At 42.6% G+C, this 23,332-nt stretch overlaps 1 protein-coding gene across 1 annotated transcript in view; it reads right to left on the minus strand.

The window, feature by feature from the left end:
* LOC128114552 (solute carrier family 5 member 4A) overlaps nt 1–5,082 on the minus strand; it is a 54,574-nt gene extending 49,492 nt beyond the window's left edge. Inside the window, exons 1-3 of the mRNA XM_052744652.1 lie at nt 4,915–5,082; nt 4,105–4,176; nt 2,444–2,548 (exon numbers count right to left, since the gene is read on the minus strand). Coding sequence (XP_052600612.1) covers nt 2,444–2,548; nt 4,105–4,176; nt 4,915–5,082 — 345 coding nt within the window. The remainder of the gene's footprint in view (nt 1–2,443; nt 2,549–4,104; nt 4,177–4,914) is intronic.
* Between the last annotated feature and the right edge of the window lie 18,250 nt (nt 5,083–23,332).

Below are 23,332 nucleotides of genomic sequence, written 5' to 3' on the forward strand. Positions count from 1 at the left end.
GTCTTAGATGGGCAAATTATACATGAATGTCAAAGCACTGAGAAAAAAACTTAGGAAAGAAAAAAAATATCCTCAGGTCCCTTTAAGTCTTGCCAAATACAGATATCAATATAATTTGGTATTAAAATGCAGATTTTTATGACATCTCTATACATAATACTGTTGTTCTTGCCACACTAGTGAAGCCAGTCTAAAGAGCAGAGTTATCAGGGTCATATATAGGAAGGATGTGAGCTTCATCAAGATTAAAGAAATTCAAGGTTAAAAGCTACAAAAATATAGATGTCTGCAACGTGATAGTGATATACATTGGTTTAGAGGTCTTTTGTTCATGCCTCTGGAGGCAGCTTCATTGTACAGTTCATGGCACTATCAGATTAAATCCCAGGCCACAAGGCATATCAGGCCAAAGCCTGGGTAGGAGCCTGGTATTTCTGAAGTAAAAATAGGCAAAAACAAAAACAAGTCAAACTTCAGCATTGGAAAGGCAGAGCCATTTGTGAGGGGCCCCAGAGTCACTTCCTGAGTCCATCTAGGACAGTTTGTTTAAAATTGCACTGGAGTCCAACTTTGTCTATTCTACCAATATACACATATACAAGAACATTGGAAAGGGTAAGATGGGGCCTGTGGGATGCTTAGTTGGACAAAGTACCAGCTGATCAAGCCTCATAACCAGAGTTTATTTCCTGGAGCCCATGTCAGAAAAAAAGAACAGACTCCTGAAATGCGTGCTCTGACACGCACTGTGGAGAACAGTGAAAAGGCAGGCTCCTCATGAGCTATGTATGATGTTCTCACCACATGCCCGGCTGTGTGCTAGAGTGATGTGGGTGGAGGGAAGCCATGTTCTCTGTTCTGAAGAACTTAGGGTCTAGTTAAGGGATGCAGCATCTGTAGAATGGTAACAGGTCGGTTATGAAGTCCCATAGATTTGGTATGTCATCTTTCAAAACATTCATTCCTTACTATAGTGCCAATGTCCCCTCAGGCCTAACTTGGGTTTCTTCATCCTTCTGGCACAAGCATCCGTAAACCCTCATGGTATGTGCCAAAAACCCTTATTGTCTACGATGGATATACCTCCTGTGTGATCTCTATTTTAAAATGATTTTTGAGAATTGTTTATGCATACTGTAGCCCAGTCAATTCCTCTTCCCTCTCCATCTTTTCCTGTGCCCCTCCCTCTCATGACCTATTTTCTTTAATTATTGGTGTGTATATGTGTGTGTGTGTGTGTGTGTGTGTGTGTGTGAGAGAGAGAGAGAGAGAGAGAGAGAGAGAGAGAGAGAGAGAGAGAGAGAGAGAGAGAAAGAGAGAGAGATCTCTGCTCAGTCCATTTAGGAGAGAGAGAGAGAGAGAGAGAGAGAGAGAGAGAGAGAGAGAGAGAGAGAGAGAGAGATCTGCTTAGTCCATTTAGTATTGCCGGAATGTATGTGTGTAATGCTGACCACCTAGGACTGTTTGACCTACCAGGAAAAAAGGCACAGGGAAACATTTACATGGTGTGACCTCTCAATGTGGCAAATGCTTCTGTCTCTGTGCCTTCCACACTGTAGTTAGTGCACGCTTGTCTGCTCCACTGGATGACAAGCTGTGTCAAGAAGGGGGCATTGCTCTTCCTGTTATTTACCTATTTATTTATTTTGAGACTGGGTCTCATTATGTAGTCTGGCTGGCCTGGAACTCACTAGGTAGACCAGATTGATCTCCAACTCACAGAAATCTGCCTGCTGCTGCCCCTGTCCTGCCCCTGCCCCTGCCCCTGCCATCCAGTGCTGGGATTACAGCCCAAATGCCTGAGCTACTTATTAACCTTTCAGTGGGTCTATGGTGTGCACACATAGGTGCAGAGGCCCAACACTGATGTTGGGAATCCTCTTCAACTGCTCTTACACCTGATTCTTTGAGGCAAGGACTCTTAATCAAACCAAAAGCTCCAAATACAGCTCTTCCCACTACCCAAATTGTCAAATCCCTTGTTTCTACCACCGAGACTGGAAATGCAGGTGGGCTGCCATGTCTCCTCAGTGTTCTAATGGGTTCTAGGCATCTGACGTTCAGTCCCCTTGCTTGTGTAGCAAGTATATTCACCTTGGAGCCTCTTCCCAGCATGTTTTCTTTGACTTAATCTTTACTTCTACTTCAGGAATGAATATAGAGTGTGACATCAACAAAGAGACATAAAAGCTCAAATAGTCATAGGGACCAAGTGAAAGTGAGGCTTGAACTGAACAGAAATGAAATCCTGGTAGGAATAACTACTTAGTAGAAGATTGAAGTTACAGAAGAGCTCAAGGACAAAGAGTGGACTAGCTGAGGGGGAAATAAAAACCAGAAGAAAAAGAGTACAATCTGATACAGACTTCCAGGAAAACTGGGGATGAAAATATCCAGACATGGATTTGACTTAAAAGAAAAAAATGTATTTGCTATCACTTACATGTGATTCAAATGCGGTAACAGCAATTCCTGAAGCTGCACCTGTCCCAGCCAGGCCCACAAAGTGGCCACTGCCAATGTTGCTTGCAAACAGAGAGGCACCCATCTGCAAGGCAAGCAATTAGACTAAGGTTAGATTCAAAAGATTGAATTCTTTTCCATGGAAACAGGTAGGTGTTCAGATGGGTCAGTCACTACTTCTTGGAGCAAAAGCAGCAAATGATTATGCATGGAAAAAAACTTGTCTGTTACCAGTTATTCTGTGACCTATGAGCCAGGAACACCTTTCACACTGTGAATAGTTTAAAATGGTTTTTAAACATCTGAAGATGTTTAAAAGTGAGATGTACAAATTTACAATTAGGTGAAATATAAAATTTAGTGTCCATCATATGTGTGCTGAAATACAGCTATTATTCTCCTATGCCACAGCATACAGATTACAGGTGCTTTGTGTTGCAGTGACATTGCCGTGTGGTCACAACAGACTCTGGCCTTTAAAGCACAAGTTACTTACAATTAGGCCTTTTACAGAAAACCCCAACGAACCCCGCCTTATGGAACCATCAATGTGTCCCTCTATGCATTCTGTTTGCAGCCTCAAACTTCCAGGTCTCCTCCCAGTGCTTGACTCTTACGTAGTAACAGACTCCAAAGTTGCACCATAGAGAATTCCCTGTTCTCCCAGCCATGGCACCGTGTTCCCATTAGTTACATTTTCCCCCACACTGATTCCTGTCAATAAAGCCAAAGATGAAAAGAGCTCTTCAATGGGCAGAGACGAGTGCTAGTCTTAAGAACAGAATTAGATGTGAGATCCTGCAGGGCTGTCATTGCCTTTGTTCTATATCCCTCTTTACAATCACTCCTTGCATGAAGGTGTTTGGGATGGGTCAGGGAGGGATGGAGCTTGATTGCGACTCTAGGATTAGTTGAGAATTGCATGTTTCACAAAAAGAGCAGGAGGAATGTTATGTCTGGTAGATTGTGTGCCCTGAGTAAATCTGTTCCTACTATCCCCACCAGATTGGTTAATTCCATTTCCTTTTACGGTATTTAGACAAGGTAGAAGATCTGTTGAAGGGAACATTTTCTGAGCACTCACTGTGTGTTTAACCCAACACTGCCACTGTAGATTCACAGAGGAACATGTCGCCTCTACCACAATGAAAAATCTGCCTGAGGGAGCCATATACCAAAATTCAGAAACAATATCTGGTGGGCAACTGTCCAAGAGAATCACTGTCAACATCACCACAGAAAACATGGCCTGCAATCAGTAAATGTGTAGAAAAGAACACGATGTTCTAGGCAGGACTGGAGTGATCAGGGAGCAAGCTGACACTGGAAAGAGAAGATAATTTCCCAGAGATGAGCATGGTTAGCTCAGGATTGGGAGCAGAAAAGGAATTCAGGGAGCTAATAGAAGCTAAGAAGTTTTTTCATGAGAACCAAGGAGAGGCACATGACAGAACTGAGGTAGGTCTCCTGCAGCTAGACTAAAGCTGCTCTCAACTGATTATATGCTATAATCTTTCTGGGATCCCAGGTCACAGTCTTGAAGTGGAGGATTATTATAGGAAAAAAAAGCAAGTTGGCAGGTACCCCTGCTGCCACCCTGAGTTTTCTATCAACGTGTATCTCCAGAAACTTCTGACTCACCGGCCACCAGGTCATAGCTCGACCTGCCAGGAAGAAGCCTCCAACAGTGCTTCTGTTCGTCTTCAACATTGCCTGAGCAGAAAGGAAATCATTAGAGGGCTAGAAACAATAGGTGCACCCCCAAGATTGAAGAGACTCCCCAGTCGCTCCACACAGCATGCTGACATTGATATCACAGAGAGACATGCTTTTCTAGACAGAGTAACTCAGCATTAGTTTTAATGGACATAAAAGTTATGATTTAGTAATGACTTAGAGGACTTCAAGAAACTATATTTGAAAACCTGATGTTTATTTTAGTTTATGAAAACAATGTTAGGCATCTCTAAAGCTGTCTTTGGAAGAAGATTTTGAGCTACAAACTGAATACTACTGAAAAGAAGGAATGAAGAGAATACAAATGATCTGAAGTTCTCACTCAATAAGTGAGAAAATAAACAGCAAAGGGAAGTCGTTAAAATGAGAAAGAGAAATGGCATTTGTGTTTTTGATGACAGGTGCTGGGCATGCCAAGCGGAGCAAGCACCTGACCCTGGTTCTGTCCAAATAATGGACTTGCTGGGAGAATGAATTAATTCAGTGCTACCATTATTCATGCCACACACAAGCAAATTATTCAGACAGAAAGACAATGATACTTGGAAAATCATTGCCTCAACTCATTATTCTACACATCCACCATGACACGTTTTCCCCTGCAATCTTAGTGCCCACCTAGAGATCCTGCTGGCTCCCACATACTCCCAGTACAAGATGTCTTTCCTTGCAATTTTTGTGCCCTCCCAGAAATCTCACTGGACTTCCACATACCCACACTCCAACAGCTATCACCACCACGAAATAGATGACAATGACAGAGATGTCAGCAGCATTATTGATGTTCTCTGACAGTGAAGACAGTTCTGAGCTGGAAGTGCTGGTACTGGAGCTTACTGTGCTGGCCATGGCTGTAGGCAATGCTGTCCCCATTGCAAGCATTGGCACTTCTTTATATAGAAGTACTATGTTAATGATCAGCCTCGGGTAGGTGGGGAAAGATATCAGAGCCAGCTTCTTTCCACAGGAGACCTTTAAACCTTTCCTGTATGTTCAGGCTCTCACCTTACAGTGACTAGTTCTGGCTTCAGTGGAATTTGGAAATCAAGGTGAGAATCCAGAGATGAAAATGAGAAGTGGAGATGGAAAATGATGTGAGAAGTATTTAAGAAAGAAATGTGTATTTTGTGGTAATATGTTGTGTCCCCCAATATATTGTGCACCCTAATAAAGCTTATCTGAGGATCAGAGGAAAAAAACAGCCACTATATTAAACACAGAAGTCAGGCAATGATAGCACACACCTTTAATCCTAGCATTTGAGAGGCAGAGATCCTTCTGGATCTCTGTTAGTTCAAGGCCATACTGGGAACAGAGCCAGGCATGGTGGCACATGCCTTTGATCCCAGCACTAATCCTAGACGTATGGAGGTCTGTACAGACAGACGGAAAGTGATGTAGCAGGGCAGAGAGAGGAAGTGAGATGCAGAATAGAATGGCATCTAGGCATACAGGAAGTAGGTCTCTTTGGAAGCTGAGGAGTTGGTGAGGTGAGGTTGGCTGTGGCTTGTCCTATTCCTCTGATCTCTCCGTTTTTCACCACAACATCTGGCTCCAGGTTTTTTTATTAATAAGACCATTTAGCAATTCATCTTACAGTATTTAAGACAGTTGACTAGTACAAGGGAACACAAAGTGGAGATAAAAAGGAAGATAAGGGAATAGGGACATAAAGAGAACAGGATAAAAAGTCTTGTGGGATACATGGTACAGTTTCTTTATCAGACATGAAATTCCTGGCTAAACTTGTTCCTTGATACTGAAATTACCCAGAACAGGTGGACTCGGTGGAGGTCACAGGCCACATCAAGACCCCAGCAGCCTGTGTAGAAAGGGAAAGTTACTCCACCCTTACCTATGCAGAGGGTGTGGACAAGGCTGGGAGGTGAGTGAGTCAGAGGTGTTGAAGTGTGAATGAACCTACAGCCATGTGCTGGTGATCCTCACGGACCAGCATCCTGGATACTCTGAAGACACCTGCTTAGCATTGGAAGTACCGTCTCGGAGCATTCTTCTCCATGGTTGTACATTTAAAATGCATGACATAAAACTTACCTCTGTCCATTGTAGAAGCTGACAAAGATTTCTCCCCTGTTCCATAGGTTGCCTCTTCAATTCACTTTCTTTTCTCATGCAGGTGTTCTTTAATTTCTTCAATTCCCATTTGCCTGTTGCCACCCTATTTGCTGACTAAGGGGAGTTCTATTCAGAAGGTCTTTACCTGGGCTTGTATCTTAATGTGTCTCTCCTCCATTTTCCTCCAGCAGTTTCAGACTTCCATGTCTTCGGTTAAGGTCTTTGATCCATTTGGAGTTGATTTTGTGTAGGGTTTTTATTATAAGACCATTTAGGATTTGTGCAAAAAAGGGTAAGTGAGATATGGATCTAGTTCTTTTCTTCTACATGTGGATATTCAGCCTCCCCAGCAACCTTTTAAAAATTTAGTAACTTTTTTTCAATACATTATGTTTATGGTCATAGTCTCCCCCCCCCCCAAACTCCTCACTGCTCATTCCCACCTCTCTACCCATCCAACTTCATTTTTCTCCCTCTCTGTCTCTCCATCTCTCTAAAAAAAGGAAAAAAATCAGGAAAACTACTGAAAACCAAAAATCAAAACAAATAAAAAACAAAACAAACCAGAGTCCATTGTCTCTTGACCTACTCCTCGTGGGCATGAGCCTGCCCTGCAATGTGGTTGACATACTCAGTGACAGTCCATTGGAGAAACTCCTTTTCCTTCCCAGCAGGTATCAATTGCAAACAGCTTCACAGTTAGGAAGGGGACTTTGTGTCTCTTCCCGCTTTTCAGTGCTGGGATTTTGTTTGCTTTGGCCCAGGCAGGTCTTGTGCATGTCGTCTGTCTCTGAAGATCTGTCAGTCTCTGAAGAGTGCCATCGATTTGGCATTCTTCTCCCTCATCTACACCTATAATTCAAAGGTTTGGGTTTTTTTTTTAATCGTTTCCCACATTTGCTGTATGTTTCTTTCCTGTGTGTTTTTTTAATTAATTTTTCATATTTCCTGCCTATTGGGTCTAGATCTTGCCTACTTCATCTTTTCTGACAAAGTCTACTTTTGTTTGAGTCACTTACTTCTAGGAGTTTGGTTTTAGTTTTATACTTGAGTTGTTTGGGTTTTTGATTCTATCTTCATTTCCGTTTGAGTCCTGTTCAGTGTTTCTATCTCCTTACTGAGTTTTGTTCTCAAGGGCTGGAGTGTCTTAGTGTCTTCACCGTTTCCATCAACCCCGTGTTTGTGTTTTCCTGGGCATCACTTGGGCATTTATTCTCCTTCAGTGCTTTCTCCTTAACTTCATTTATCTGTTTCTTTGGGTCTTCATTAAACTCCTTGAATTCTTTGATGGAGTTTATGATTGTTCTTTTCAATTCTTTGCCCTGGGGTTTATCTGGGTCATTCTCATTGGCAAACACTTCTACAGAACTGATAGGTTTTTGTTCTGTTTTGTTTTGTTTTTGGTTTTTCAAGACAGGGTTTCTCTGTGTAGTTTTGGTGCCTGTCCTGGATCTCTCTCTGTAGACCAGGCTGGCCTTGAATTCATAGAGATCCACCTGGCTCTGCCTCCTGAGTGCTGGGATTAAAGGTGTGCACCACCACAGCCCAGCGAACTGATAGGTTTTTGAGAGAAGACACAGGTGTGATCTTTCACATTGTTGGTATTTTCATGATGGGATCTCATCATATGGACTTCTTCTGTTAGTTCCAGATCTGATATGGGCACAACAGTTTGGGAAAGAATAAAGATTGTGTAAGATGGTCTTGCCTAGAGATTGGAAATGGCATGGGTGAAGTGAAGTCAGGTGGACCGAGGAGACTGCGCTGGTGTACAGGATGTCCCTCTTGATCTAAGCTTGGAATGATGGGGGTAAATCTGGCTTGATGGAAAGGTTGGATGTTTACAGGGGAAGGGTCTGTTGGATGAGGGCTAGATAGTGAGTTTTCTGGCAGAAGTTTAGAAATACTAGAGATAGGTTTTGGTACAGGTAGGGGAGTCCAGAGTAGGCTGGGGCACTGGATGTGAGATCTAGTCTAGATCTGGCAGTTACAGAGTAGATGTGGATGGGGAGGTCAGAGAGACTCACTAGACTAGACCCTGGAGAAGGAAGTGAGAGCTCTGGCTGGGCAAAGAGGTTGGATGCAGTGCGGAAGGGACCTGTAACAGGTAGGGTAGACTAGGTCCTTGAAGAAACCTAGAACATAGTTGCAGTGAAGGTGGAGGATGTCCAGAGTATGCCATGTCACTCACTGGATGTGGAATCTGGGACAGATACAGTGGGCTGGGGAAAAGTTGTGGATGGGAATGTCAAGGAGAGTTACTAGGCTAGAGTCTGGTAAAGGACATGTGAGAGATGGCCGGTGAAGAGGTTGGACGCAGTTCAAAGGGCCCTGTGGGTGACCCATTCATATGTTTTTAAGGAAAATTCTCACTGATTTACCTGAATGATCTAAATGATCCAGTTCCTATTCCTTATGGTCAAGCTGTGACATTCTGACACACTTCATCTGTTAGTGGGTCCACTGAGGCTTCTTTCCCCTTCTGGATGAATTTTTCATTTCTGGTATTGTTTCAGTTTGATTTTTCTTCAGTATTTCAGTTTCTTTGCTGAATTTTGTTTTTGTATCTGTCTTAAGCTTTCTCTTGCTGTGAAGAGATACCATGACCAAAGCAACTTTTATGAAGGCAAATATTTAATGGTGTGGCTTGCTTACAGTTTCAGAGGTTTAGTCCATTATTGTCATGCTGGGGACCAAGACTGCATGCAGGCAGACATAGAGCTGAGAGTTCTACATCTTGACCTGTAGGCAGCAGGAGGAGAACTGATGAGCTTCTGGGACCTCAAAACCCACCCCCACAGTGACACACTTCCTTCAACAAGGCCACACCTGCCCCAACAAGGCCACACCTCCTAATAGTGCCACTCCCTATGTACCAACCATTCCAACCTATGAGTCTATGGGGGCCGTACCTATTCAAACCACCACACCATGATTAGTCTACTACTTTCTCACTCTACTCTGGATTCTTCCAGATGTCTGTAGCTGTACTCTGCTATTGCTATCTGGGGTTGGGGGCACAGCCTCCAGATAGCACAGGGCTCAAAGGGAAAATCCACAGCTTTGGTGAGAACTTGACTTTTTTTATCTGAGGGTTTAGGGAAAAAGACACTCACATACTCTCTTGATGGTTTCCTTCTTTATTCTCTATTCTTTTTTTTTTAAATTTATTTATTTATTATGTATACACTCTTCTTCCTGCAGGCCACAAGAGGGCACCAGATTTCATTACAGATGGTTGTGAACCACCATGTAGTTGCTGGGAATTGAACTCAGGACCTCTGGAAGAGCAGCCAGTGCTCTTAACCTCTGAGCCATCTTGCCAGCCCCTATTCTCTATTCTTATGTATTCTTTAAGGCCTATGTGACAGCAGGAAGGTCCAGCCTCTTCTGATGGACTGACTGGATTGGACTTGACTTGGATTGAACTTCCTTCTTTTTTTGACAGTCACTCAATGGAATATTTATTGATTGTTACACAAAGTATTTCCTCATACCAAAGTTCCCTAACCTTAATTTAGATGTCTTACTGAATGGGAGCATCACATGCCTCCATGACTCTAGTCCTTTATTATGCATTGTGTGCAATACACAATAATACAAGAACTCCAGGTGTGTCTGAGGTGTCTTGTGACCAAAGTCATGGGATGGCCACAAGGCCCCCTCAGCAAAACAATCACTGTTTTCCACAAGAATTCTTCAGGGTCAAGGTACTTCTCAAAAACATTTGTTCATATCTATCCCATACACTGATTCTGCTAAATTCCTACAGAGTACAGGTAAAAATGCTTTGTTTCATGTTTGTGTAATGATGCACATTGAAACCTGTGACTGCATCTTTCAGCGTTAGCATCTTTCAGCATTAAGATTAAAGGAATTGCCGGGCGGTGGTGGCGCACGCCTTTAATCCCAGCACTCGGGAGGCAGAGCCAGGCGGATCTCTGTGAGTTCGAGGCCAGCCTGGGCTACCAAATGAGTTCCAGGACAGGCGCAAAGCTACACAGAGAAACCCTGTCTCGAAAAACCAAAAAAAAAAAAAAAAAAGATTAAAGGAATTTGAGCCAGTAGGCTCCTGGGACTCAACTGTTTTTCTTAATCACTAACTTGAGCTACAATCTAGGCAGCTCCTTAAGTGGAACTCATGGGCTCTAACCATGTAACATTTCCTCATATTTACTTTTATTCATCAAAGCTCTATATAAGCAAACATTATTATCATCAATTAGACAGTATAGCTTAAGAAGAAATCATCTTCATAGTAATCCACAGGTAAAAATGCCCAGTAGAATGTGATGTTTCCATGAGATTAAACACATTATATTATAGGCAGTGGGGAATCACCACACACACAATTCAGCCATGTCAGATATCAGAAAAAGATAGCAGCAGCAAGCATGTAAAGGCACAGCAGAAGCAAAAGATATTCCAGGGTCTGTGGTCTTGGGGGCCTTGCCTAACTGAGACTTACCCATCAGGGGGTTGCCTCCTAGTGGTCTGACACCCTGAACCTCAGTCACCACCTGCTGCTCCTATGACTTGGCCACCAGCACAAAAGGTACTTGTCTATCTCTCTGAGCTGGGATGCCACTTCTATACTTGACCCAATATCTTAAAGAATAAGTTTTTTTTTTTTTTTTTTGAAAATCATGTGCTGTAGGTGCTGGATCTCAGGGAGACCACTCTGGGTTGTTATTAAGAACTGTGACAAATGTGTGTCCTCTGCCATGGTTAGCCCAGCCTGTCTTGTATCATAATAATCTTCACATAGGACAAAAGTGCTACTTTTAGATTTCTATAAAATCTAAATTATGTTTCTCCTTTCATATAATAGGAAGTGGAAGGTTTAAGAAGGCAAGTGTCAAATGCTCATGTGACACAGCTTCTAGAGTTTCAGGCCAGCCAGAGCTGCAGAGTGAGACCCTGCCTCAAAAATAAAACAAAAAGCACACAAGTGCACACAGGACATGCACTCAGGTTGAGACACAACCACCTGCAGAGACTTTGTGTCCGCCAACACCCCTCAGGCATATCAGTGGAATCACATGTCGTGGAGGAGAGTGTCATCTTTTGGTCACTTTTCTCCATTTGCTAGCTCATTGTGTTGTCAAGCAATTTTGGAAAAGAAAATTAGCTTTCTCCTTATGAGGATTTCCTTCCAAGGGTCCTGAATGTTCCTGATTCTTCAAGATGTGTCGGAGACTGGTAGTAGACACCCAGTTTTCTATTGGGGGACAACAGCCTTGGATTTTTCTGGTCTACTTAGGAAGTTTCTCAGTGAGTGTTCCTGGTAGAGACCTCTTACTTTCATAGACCAACTGTTTTTGTTTCATTGAAGAACACTGAAGTGGTCTTTCCAAGTCCATACCTATCATCCCTTTTCCTGAATCATTTTGGTATCTTTGTGGAGGAAGCCTTCAGAAAAATGCATCCTGCTAGCTGACAGGGAACCTGCATGTGGCAATTAGAACTGCAGGCATTAAAGGTCATTACCCATGATGATCTTGACCACACCCCTTGCTCCTATAATCTCTCCTCCATCTTTTCAGTTGAACTCCAGGAGCTCAGCCAAGTGCTTGGCTGTGGGTCTCTGCATTTGCTTCTGTCAATCACTGAATGTAGGTTTTATAATGATAATTAGGGTAGTCACCAATCTGACTACAGAGGAAAGCTAGTTCAGGTACCCTCTCCATCATTGCTGGGAGTCTTAGCTGGGGTCATCCTTGTGGGTTCCTGGGGATTTCCCTAGCATGAGGTTCTTCCTAAACCTCAGAATAGCTCCCTATTGGAGCCTGCCAACCAGTCAACTGGGTAGCTGGGTAGAGGCATGTGGATTGTAGAGACAATGAAGAAGATAGAACAGAGTCGAGAGTACTGCCAGTCAATGCTGGACAGTCTCAAGTTTATTTCACAGCCAGCTTGTAAAAAGTCTTGAAGGACTGAAGTAGAACAATGCACAGCACAGGCATTCAACCGCTATCTATCCTGCTTTTCGTCAAGGAGCAGGCAGTTTCATTTTCTATCTCAATGTATCTCCAGCTGGCGTCAGCAGCCTGCATCGAGCTAGATAGTATGTTCCTTCCTGTGGGCTAATCAGGATGTTCTCACAGCCCTTCAAGGAGACTCTATGGGCTAATCAGGACTTTCTCACAGCCCTGGAACATGCAAGCCTGAACTCTATTGATTCAAAATAGGCTTCAGATTCAAACTGGGAAACTCAGTCAGTTGTAGGCTCCCACAGCTCCCTCTATCAAGATTGCTATCCCTCTCTGTCCCTCCTCCAACTCGGCCATCTCCATCCCTCATGTTCCCAGCCCCCCTCCCCTCACCTCTACCCCCACTTCCCAGTTTACCCAGGAGGACTTAGCCATTTCCCTTTCCTGGGACAATCCATGCATGTCCCTCTTAGGGTCCTCCTCTTTACCTAGACTCTCTGGGGTTGTGGGTTGTAGCCTGGTTATCCTTTGCTTTGCATCTAATATCCACTTATGAGTGAGTACATACCATGTTTGTCTTTCTGGGTCTGGGTTACCTCACTCAGAAGGCCTCTGGCAGAGGGACCAGGATTTATCCTGGGTACATGAACTGGCTTTTTAGAGCCCATTCACTATGGTGGGATGCCTTGCTCAGCCTTGATCTGGGAGGAGGGCCTTGATCCTGACTCAAACTGGTATGCCAGCCTGTGTTGACTACTCAAGGGAAGCCTTACCCCTAATGAGGAATGGATGTGGTGGTGAGGTAGGGATGAGGTGGAGGGGAGTGGGAGAAGGGGAGCGAGGGGTTACTGTGGTTGGTATGTAAAATGAAAAAATTTAAATAAAATAAAATGTTAAAAAAAAAAGGTCATTACCCAAAAGTTGGGTCATAAAAGGTAAAATGACTCAGGAAGCATCTCTTACATCTAGAGCTGGAATTATCCAGAAGCAGAATAAATGCAAAACAGGGTCTGGTGTGTGTGCGTGCCCAGGGGTACCTCTTCACCCCGTGGTTAGATGGAGTGTTCAGATGCGTTACTGTGTGTGTGTGTGTGTGTGTGTGTGTGTGTGTGTATTCAGGAGTGCCTCTTCACCCTGCAGTTAGATGGGGTATTAGGATGGATGCACTGGTGTGTGTGTGTGTGTGTGTGTGTGTGTGTGTGTGTGTGTGCACCCAGGAGTGCCTTTTCACCCCACAGTTAGATGGGGTGTTCAGATGCATGGTCCTGAGTCCTCCAGACAAAAGAGGGATACGCTTTTATCAGAGGTGTCACCCTTGTCATCCCCATAAGGATTCTACCTCAGTCTCCCTATTGCTGAGAGTCTGAGCCACCACACATGGCCAGACAAAATATTATTTAAATACTTAAATAATTACATGCCCAGGAATAAGGACAAGTAGCATGGGAATTCTATTTCCCCAATAGCTTTACTACATATACGTGTTTATAATACACACACACACACACACACACCATTTTGTACCAACTTTTACAAAGCAACCTTAAATCATTACTGTTCCCACTTTCAGAAGAACTCTAAGGCTAGTACCAGTGGTTCCATGCAGACTCTGGAAGTTAACCGTGGTAACACTCAACAGTCCTTAACCCTTGGTGTTAGCTGACACTTTCCCACCAGTTCAAGAGAAAGCTCCCACAGGGCGGGGTCCCATGCCACATTCAGCTTTGTAACCTTCACAGTGCTAGGATTTGTAAAATACTATATACTAAATGGGTGCTATATAGGAGAAAGTGGGGGAATTATACATCTATTTAGGAGAATAACCACACACTTGTAAGTTATTTGAAAAATTTCTGGGCTGGAGAGATGGCTCAGAGGTTAAGAGCATTGGTTGCTCTTCCAAAGGTCCTGAACTCAATTCCCAGCAACCACACCGTGGCTCACAACCCTCTGTAATAAGATCTGGTGCCCTCTTCTGGCCTGCAGGGATATGTGCAGACAGAACACTGTATACATAATAAATAAATAAATAAATCTTAAAAAAAATTCTAACTCCCAATCTTCCCGAGAGGGTAGAAAATATATAGTTTGATAACCACAGGCAGATATACTTTTAATATTCAGTTTGTGGCCCATTTTAAAAATCTGAATGAGGGGAGGGTAGGAGAGGGGAGTGTAGGATGGAGAGGATCATTTTTGAGATTAGAGAGGTCCATTTTGGGAATGGACCTTCCTTATTTGGGAAAAAAAAATTCTGAGAGAAACTCTTTTCCTAGTCCTCTCACACTAAGTTGAGGTGCCAATAGTGGGGGACCCTGTACCCTGGTTCTGCCTCTCATGAGAGACATGGTGTTGGTTTCACTTAATGAATGAATGAATGGCTGGCCAACTGTGTGAATGATTGGATGTATGACAGGCAAGTTTGGCCCAGGGAGTTATTTGATGTCTTGATTTTGTTGCTGATATTTCTATTTGTCTTCTCTTCCTACAAAGGGAAGCTGAAGGATTGACTCATCGAAATTCTGCTGTTGTTTTTTTTCTTCTGGATTCTGCCAGTAGGTGGCACCCTCTATATTGTTGTCAACAGTCTTTTTCTCTGCAAGGAAAGTCTCCTTTGTTCTCCAGTCCTGGAAATTTCCAGTCTTACCAATCTGCTCCTACAGTCACACACACTGCCCCCGCCCCGCCCCCAACCCACGCCTCAATGCCCGGGTTCCACAGGGGACAGTTGTTCCCCAGACATAGCTGCTTGCTATGTGCTACGTGCCAGCTTCACATGGCAAAGTCCCTGGGACCTAGACCTGCTTACATGGATGCTGGCCAGCTTGATCCCGGGTGCTGGAGGATCCTTTGTCTATCTTTGTTGCTGGGGTAAAACACCTGACACAGGCAAATTAAGGAACCTTTGTTCTTTACTTGGGAATATAGATTGTCTGGGAACACAGTTCAGTCATACAGCCTATCATAGTGTGGAGGAAAAGTGGCAGGAGCCTGAAGCAGCTGCTCCCATCACATCCATAGTGGAGGAGCAGAGAGTGTAAAATGTGAGCACTTGGCTCCCTGTCTCCATTTTATGCAGGTCAAGATCACAGACTGAATGGTCTTGCCTACAGTTGAAAAGTTTTCCCACATAGATTCACCTAATCAAGATGATCCCTCACAGACCTTCTCAGAGGCTAACCTTAATCTAGATAGGCAAGTGTGCCCACAGGTTTATCTCCTGGAAGATTCTAGATTCTGTCAAATTGACAGTTGACACCATCTACTATAGTCCTAATGCCAATGCAAGTTCTGTGAAGAAGGAGTACATCATGAATTGCTCCCATTCTGTTTTTCCAATTTAAAAAAACAAACAAAACAACAAATAAAAAATTACTGAGATAAAATTGTACAAATTTACGAGGGTACACTGTGTGATGTTTCAATTTAGGGTCCTGGCCCCTGTTTTGGGTAGCTGTTGCCTTGCTTGCTGACCTTGACCTTGATGTTTTCCCTATGCTGATTCCCTACCAGTTTCCACCCTCCTGAATGCTTAAGGGAAGTTCCTTGTTTGTGTATCCTGCATATTGGGCATTAACAGCTTAGATGCAAGAATGTAGAACATCGATAGTGAACTTCTGCCCTCGAAGGTTCTCCCATTGTGCTGTAAGCCTGTATTTAAGGTTTCCTCCCTCTTTCAATAAACGGCATTCGGCATTCTGCTGAGGCGAATGACCTGCTGTCTCTTGTCTCTGTTTTTTGATCCATAGCCCCTCGTTCAGACATGGTGAACAGGTGGTGGTAGCGCGGGCGTAACCGCAACATTTCAAAACATATATGTTTGCATATATGCATATATATACTCAAAATTAGCATATCTACTACCTTTATTATTTACCATTTCCTTGTGATACAACAATTAAAATCATTTAGCGATTTTGAAATACACATCATTGTTAACTCTAGTCACGTCACTGATAGACCACCGTGATTTATTCTTTCAGGTTGTGACATTCTACTCAATTGTTTAGGCTCCTTTTCTTTTCAGTAATGATCCTCACCAAATTAGGTCCCATCACACATTCTCACTCAATCCAGCAGAGCATCGATGAGCTTCCAAAAGGGATTCTGCCCTAATAATATTGTTATGCCCAGATCACCATGGAGATTGAATCCTATATGTAAAAGCAAAGAGCCTTTATTTCAAGCTAGGAGCTTGGACTCTCTGTCATAAGCAGTGGTGAGAGCAGAGAGCCCCCAGCCCAGGCATGGTGGGGTTTTTATCATAGCAGAGGGTTGGGGTGAGGGGATTTCCAGGGTTCAGAACCCCGATTGGCTGACATTTGTCTAAGGGTATAGGGAATGTTTGGAACATTAGGTATTTCCCCTTAGATGCAGGCCCTCCTTGGGTAGCGTCAGCTCACAGCTTTTTCTGGACCTGGGTGTTACCTGCCAGTGGGCCTGTTACAGAAGCTATGTCTGGGCCTCTAAGCCTGTCATGGCAGTTGTGTGGTCAAGCTGTTTTGGGTGCCCCCCCCCCACGTATACCTTGCCACTCTAGAGAGAACTTGCAGTCACGAGGAGAGTGATGCTGACCAAAGACAAAGCTGGCTGGGAGGGTTAAAAAGATAAGCAGTGGAAAGAGTTCAAGGCCCACATTACAGACACAAGAATGTTACATCAGTGCTGTATAGTAGAAGAACCCTATAAGAAGGTGAGTTTTTCCTCTGCCTCTCTGACCCAGCCACTTTCCCCAAGGTAGGCCATACTATGTTCCCTAGCAACAAACCTGGTTGTATGTTAGTAGCTCAGCTCATGTTCACCCCAAGACTTGTCCACACCTAGCCTTCAGGAATCCATCAGTGCAGTTCAGGGTTTTCTCTATTGCCTTGCTTCCTACAGAGGATTCTGTCTTGTTTCCTTGTGGTTCTAACAGCCTGTGTCTGTAATCTTGGGGAATGGCTCTTGCTCTGTGACCTCCTTTCTCTTACGGATCTAAACAGAGCTGGCAACTTTTCTGTTGGTTCCAGCTCTTCCTCTTGTTACATACAGAGCAGGAGGCTTTAAGTCTCCACTCCATTCACTTATCTCCATTGAGTGTGAGGACTCATTGTTTCCTCACCACTGGGGTTGGAATGTACTTGTGTGTGGCCCAGTGGGTGTGCTTATGTGTTTTTGTTTGTGCTGCCTGTCACTCAGAGTGAGGATTAGCCACAGTGTCTGGTTTTCATGAGGCATTCAGCCTCTTCAAACACACTTCCATTTGCTCTTGGGCGTTAATTTTAACTTTAAGCTCCAACTGCACATTGAGCTGATGTTTTTCTTTTTAAGTATGAATACTCTTCTCTGTCCTCCTTGTTACTCACAGACCATGTGAGAGACTTTTACATGATCTTATGTGGATACCATTTCTGTTAGGTAAAGGTAACCTCACTTTGCTTCTTGAGTTTATCATGCTTTGCTTCCTATAACAAATGCTGCATTAATGAACGTATTTGTTTAGTAATGTCTTCCATGACAGAACCCAAACTATAGAATGAGACAGAAGACCTGAGGCCTTCTCCATTTAGTTGATTGTTAAATGGTGTGCCTTTGATCCAGGAGATCAAAAGAGAGAAATCATGTGCTTTTGAAAACTGATATCTTAGATAGGCTGAGACGTAAATCTGGACTGAAATACATTTTGCTTTTCTCAGCAGTTTCTGCCGAATTAAACGGACTGATGGAGGTGTTGCAAGAATAATCAGACACTCAAATTGCCACCCTAATTAGTCATCACCACAAGGGGGCACTCTCACCACTTGTGTCAAGTGCTTTGTCTCTGGGCTTTTGACAATGATGACATTCTTCATCCTTGGCAGCCCCTCAAGCTTATCTTCTACTGAGCAAAGTGAGGGTTTTGACTGAACAATTGTTTTTTTTCTTTTGACTTAATCTCCAAGAGTGGGAGCCACTAACACAAATTTTACTGCACAGATCTCTTCCCATTAAGTGTGCAAAGCGGCTTGAATGCTTATAGAATAATCCAGTGCTGTTATTCCTAAGCATTTCAATATTTCAGACTATCAATTCTCACTCTCTTCTTTGAATTAAGGTGAGGCTTTATTTATGGATTGCGATGAATGAAAATCCTTTTGAGTGGTTAAATGTTATTGCTTGTCATCCAAACATGCTTAAAACAGTCAGAAATACTTTGAATATTCATCATGTGCTTTGGGTGAGGGACAGAATCTCAGGTCTGTCATCCTTTTTGAGGAAGTTGATTATTTAATAAGGAGATGGATGAAGACAGATTGATGGGATGGAAATCATTTGATCTGTCAGTTCCCAACTCAACCAAGCCCTACTCTCTGTCTAGATCTTAGTGGCAGTGATCACTGCATGTGATAGTTGGCATCTCTCTCTAGTGGCAGTGATCACTACATGTGATATTTGGCATCTCTCTCTAGATCTTAGTGGCAGTGATCACTGCATATGATAGTTGGCATTTGTTTTCCTTTTGTAATCTACACGAGGCAATAGATTTTGAGTAAACTGGTCTCTTTGCTATCATTAGCATCAAGTGATGTGTGTGTTTATCATTCTTTATTCAACTTTACAAACAAATAGCTCTTTCCTTGGTTGCATTGGAAGAAGGAAGGTCTCGTGTATTAGTCATCATAACAAAATGTCCATGATGTGATCAGCTTATAAAAAGGGAAGGCCTGCTTCGGCTCATAGTTTTGGAGATTCCATTTCATGATAGGCTGGCCTTGTTGCTTTCAGTCTGTGGTGACCAATGTATGGTAGAACAAGATTGATGTTTATCTCAGGGCCAGGAAACAAAATAGAAAAAGAAAGAGATCAGGGTCCCATATTGCTCCTCGTGGGCACACTATTAATGACCTAAAGACTTAACACTAGACCTCAATTTTGAAAGTCTTACTGCCATCCAAATTAGCACCCTGAAGAGGCAGCATTTATCACAATGACTCTGAGGGACATCCAGATCCAAATGTGAAAACTCCTAGAACTTAAGAGAAATGCACTGATTTTCAATCAGACCCTTGAATTATAGATGATATTACACATGGATATCTGGAGCAAAGATCTCTTGACTAGTCAAATAGCTTCAAGGGAGATGCATGACTTTGCTGACATCTTAAATTTTCACTCAAACATGCTCTTGTTAGTGACTCCCGTACAGGTGCTGCAGAGGAGGGAAGTGACTGTTAGAAAAGAGCATTACCTCAGACTTTGGAAACAGTCTAGATGTCCATCAGCTGATGAGTGGATAATGAAAATGTAATAAGTTCACACAATGGAATATTATTCAGCTGTTAAAAATGAAACTATGAAGTTTGCAGGTAAATGGATGGAGCTAGACAAAGCATCCTGAAGGAAGTATGCCAAACTCCAAAAGACATGTATTGTATGTTTTCTCTTTCAAGCTTTAGATATATGTCTTGCAATCCAAGTAACCACAAAAGTTAGGTAGCTAGTAAGGGACCAGGGGAAAGAGGGTCTCTACTAAGGAAGAGGAAATAGAATGTAATGGTATGGACAAAGGAGAAACTAGAATAGGGGGTTAACTAAGGAGGAGTATGGAAGGGGAGGGTAAAGAGGGAATATGGGGAGGGATAACTAACATTAAAGGCCTTTTGAAAAACTGCATGAAAACACTACTGTAGAAGCTTCCTAAAATATGTACACATATGAAAGGAATTCAAATAGAGCCATCCAATAATAGGGAAGACAATGCACCACCTAGACCTGTTATGTCAACAAGTAAACCTCCAGTGCCAGACATGGGTTATATTTTGTTGAGGAGCCAGCCAAAAGAGTGTCATAGACCTCCCCAGATATCACAGGCTATTGTGAATGCTATTGGTTACTTTCTGTAGGCTGATGGTCAAGCCCTATTGTTGAAAATACAACTTACTTATGTCACTGAACATGAAGAAAATGATCAGGTGCCCAACTAGAAACATCACTCCTACTGATTAATATGCATGGTGTGGGAAGGCTCTTTGCACACTGTTGGATGAGAAAAGTAATAATCATTATTATTAAGCTACAAATCATATGACCCACACCAAGGACCTACCTGCAAGAAATAGTGGTGCAAAAGTGATACAAATGTTTTGTAGGTAACCAAATCACTTTTTGGTTGGATTTTAGGCCAGGTCCATGAGACTGAACCCATACATAACACTGCTAAAGTGGCCAAGGGCCTGAGACTAGATACACCATGGGCCTAGGGGAAAACATTACTAATATTCTGCTAAAGGAACATAGCAATAAAATGATTGCTAATGACATATTGCCATACTCATGTACCAGAGTATCACTCAACCCCTACCTTCTTCTTGCAGTAGATTGTAATTAACACAGAAACCCACAATTGGTCAATGGGCAGATATTGAGAGATTTTGAAGCATTCATCCCTACATGGGGGATGTCTTTATAAACCCCTTTTCCTCAGAGCTCAGGGATCTATGTGGAAGAGGAGGTGGAAAGATTGTAAGTGCCAGAGGTGATGATGAGTCCAAGGAAGCAGTACCTCCAGACCCAACAGGACTGGTGCACATGTGAATTCACAGAGACTGTGACAGCATGCACAAGATCTGTACAGGTTCAAACTAGACATGATCCCAACACTGAGAAGGGGAAGTGGACACAAAGTTAGTCCTAATCAAGAAGGTTTTTTTCAATTGTTACTGGCTAGAAATGGGAATATGAGTGTTCTCCAGTGGAGCATCTCTGCGTACATTAACCACACTCCAGGGTAGGCCAGGAATAGTTGGCCAACACAAAGCAAATTCAAATAAGTATTTTGTGTGGGCTTTTTGTTTTGTCTTGTTCATTTTGTGTTTGCTTGTTGCTTTTGATTTTCATTTGCTTTAGAGAGGGAGAGAGAGAGAGAGAGAGAGAGAGAGAGAGAGAGAGCACATGAAGTTGGGTAGGTAGGGATATGTGGAAGATATGGGAGGAACTAAGGAAAGGAAGGAATATGATCAAACTATAGTGTCTGAAAAAATATTCTAAAGAAAAAAATGAGGCAATTTAACTGGGAGCTCAGGGAACCCCGAGGAAGAGAGGGAGCAAGAATTGTAGGAGCCAAAAGGATTGAGGACACTGTAAGAACATGGTCCATAAACATCCACTAAGCAGGGGTCATAGGGGCACACAGAGACTGAAGCTACAATCACAGAGCTTGCATGGGTCTGCACTAGGTCTTCTGTATATATGTTATGGTTATTAACTTGATGTTTTTATTGCACTCCAACAGTGGGAGTAAGGGTGTCTGTGACTCTTCTGCCTGCTCTTGGGACCCTTTTTCTCCTATTGGGTTATCTAAACCAGCCTTGATATGAGGTTTGTTCCTAGTCTTACTGTATCTTGTTATGCTAGTTTTGGCTGAGATCCCTGGGAGGTCTGCTCTTTTCTGAAGAGAATCAAGGAGGAATGGATCTGGGGGAGAGAGGAGTAGGGAAGCTGGGTAGAGTTTAGGGAGGGAAAATGTAGTTGGGATGTATCACACCATAGAAGAATAAATAAATTAAAAAAATAAATAAATGTGTAGTCAATGGCCATAGTGTTCTTTATAAAAGAGAACTTGGAAAAACTGATAATATGATGCTTATTAAATAAATTATAATGCACACATTATGTGATAGTTATTGAAATAGTTAATGATCCTATTAAAGTAAAAAAGTCCATAAAATATCACTGTTAAAAACATGAATGTCTCGGGAGGCAGAGCCAGGCAGATCTCTGTGAGTTCGAGGCCAGCCTGGTCTCCAAAGCGAGTTCCAGGAAAGGCGCAAAGCTACACAGAGAAACCCTGTCTCGAAAAACCAAAAAAAAAAAAAAAAAAAAAACATGAATGTATGCTCTCATCTATGTTTATATAAAAGTTTCCTCTGTGATAAGTGATAATGTTTGAAAAAAGTTTCAGAAGCAATGGTATATAAAAAACAAAGTCCCAATAGAATGCATAGAAGAAAATTACATCCAGTTGTGTGGTGGGTCTTTTTCTGCCTCAGCTTCTCAAAGAACTTTCATTGCTCCTAGGCTTGGCTTGGCTCATGGAGATTTGTAGGTCACACTCTTGTTCATTTCTCCAGTTCTGCCTGTGCAACATTCTTCCTGACAGAGCAACATGCTTCCTACTGTGCAACATTCTTCATGCCTGTGCAACAAACATCCTTCCTATCTGTGCAACATCCCTTCATGCCTGTGTGACATCCTTCCTACCTGTGCAACATCCTTCTTACCTGTGCAACATCTTTCATGCCTGTGCAACATCCTTCCTACCTGTGCAACATCCTTCCTGCCTGTGCAACATCCTTCCTGCCTGTGTGACATCCTTCCTAACTGTGCAACATCCTTCATGCATGTGCAACATCCTTCCTACCTGTGCAACATCCCTCCTGCCTGTGTGACATCCTTCCTGCCTCTTCAGCTTATTTCCTGCCAGCCGTGTGGAATCATGCCTGTTTTCTCACTTGCTACACAATATCTCTCCTACACATTTTCTTCTGCTCAAGGAACTAGTGAACCTATTCAAAAGTTTTTGTACTTTTATCATCTTCAACTGTAACTATTTGCTCAAAATGATTTGCTTGCATGTTCCATACATGTTCTCATGCACACACACAAGTATCACCATATGTATATATGCATGATTTAAAGGTTTATTTTTATGTGTATAAAACTGTGTGAGTGTGAGTATATGCACATGTGTGTCATATTCCCTGCACATGGATGAGCAACCTTAGGTGGGTGCTAGGTACCAAACTCAGATTATCTGCAAGACAGAAAGAGTTTAAACTGCTGAGCCATCTCCAGAGCTCATAGTACATTATTTAAACATCAGCAGACATTGTTGTCATTCTTATTTTATCTATTAATTTATATATGTACCTACAATTCCCTACTTTCTTCACTATGTATTTCTTGCAGATGGCTTACTGATGGACATTTTTTTTACCTTCTCAAAGACCAGTCTTTACTGTTGCTGTTATACCAGGACCCTGATAGAAAAAATTTGAGGTTTTTGTTGTTGTTTGTAGGCACAATGTCAATTTTGTGTTTTCCTTTTTCATTTTATTTAAACAATATAAACAGTGGAATTTTATTGAAACAATAAAAGCCGTAGA

This window comes from Peromyscus californicus, unplaced genomic scaffold, assembly GCF_007827085.1.
Source record: "Peromyscus californicus insignis strain IS unplaced genomic scaffold, ASM782708v3 Scaffold_19__1_contigs__length_69161282, whole genome shotgun sequence".
In the NCBI taxonomy this organism is placed as follows: domain Eukaryota; kingdom Metazoa; phylum Chordata; class Mammalia; order Rodentia; family Cricetidae; genus Peromyscus; species Peromyscus californicus.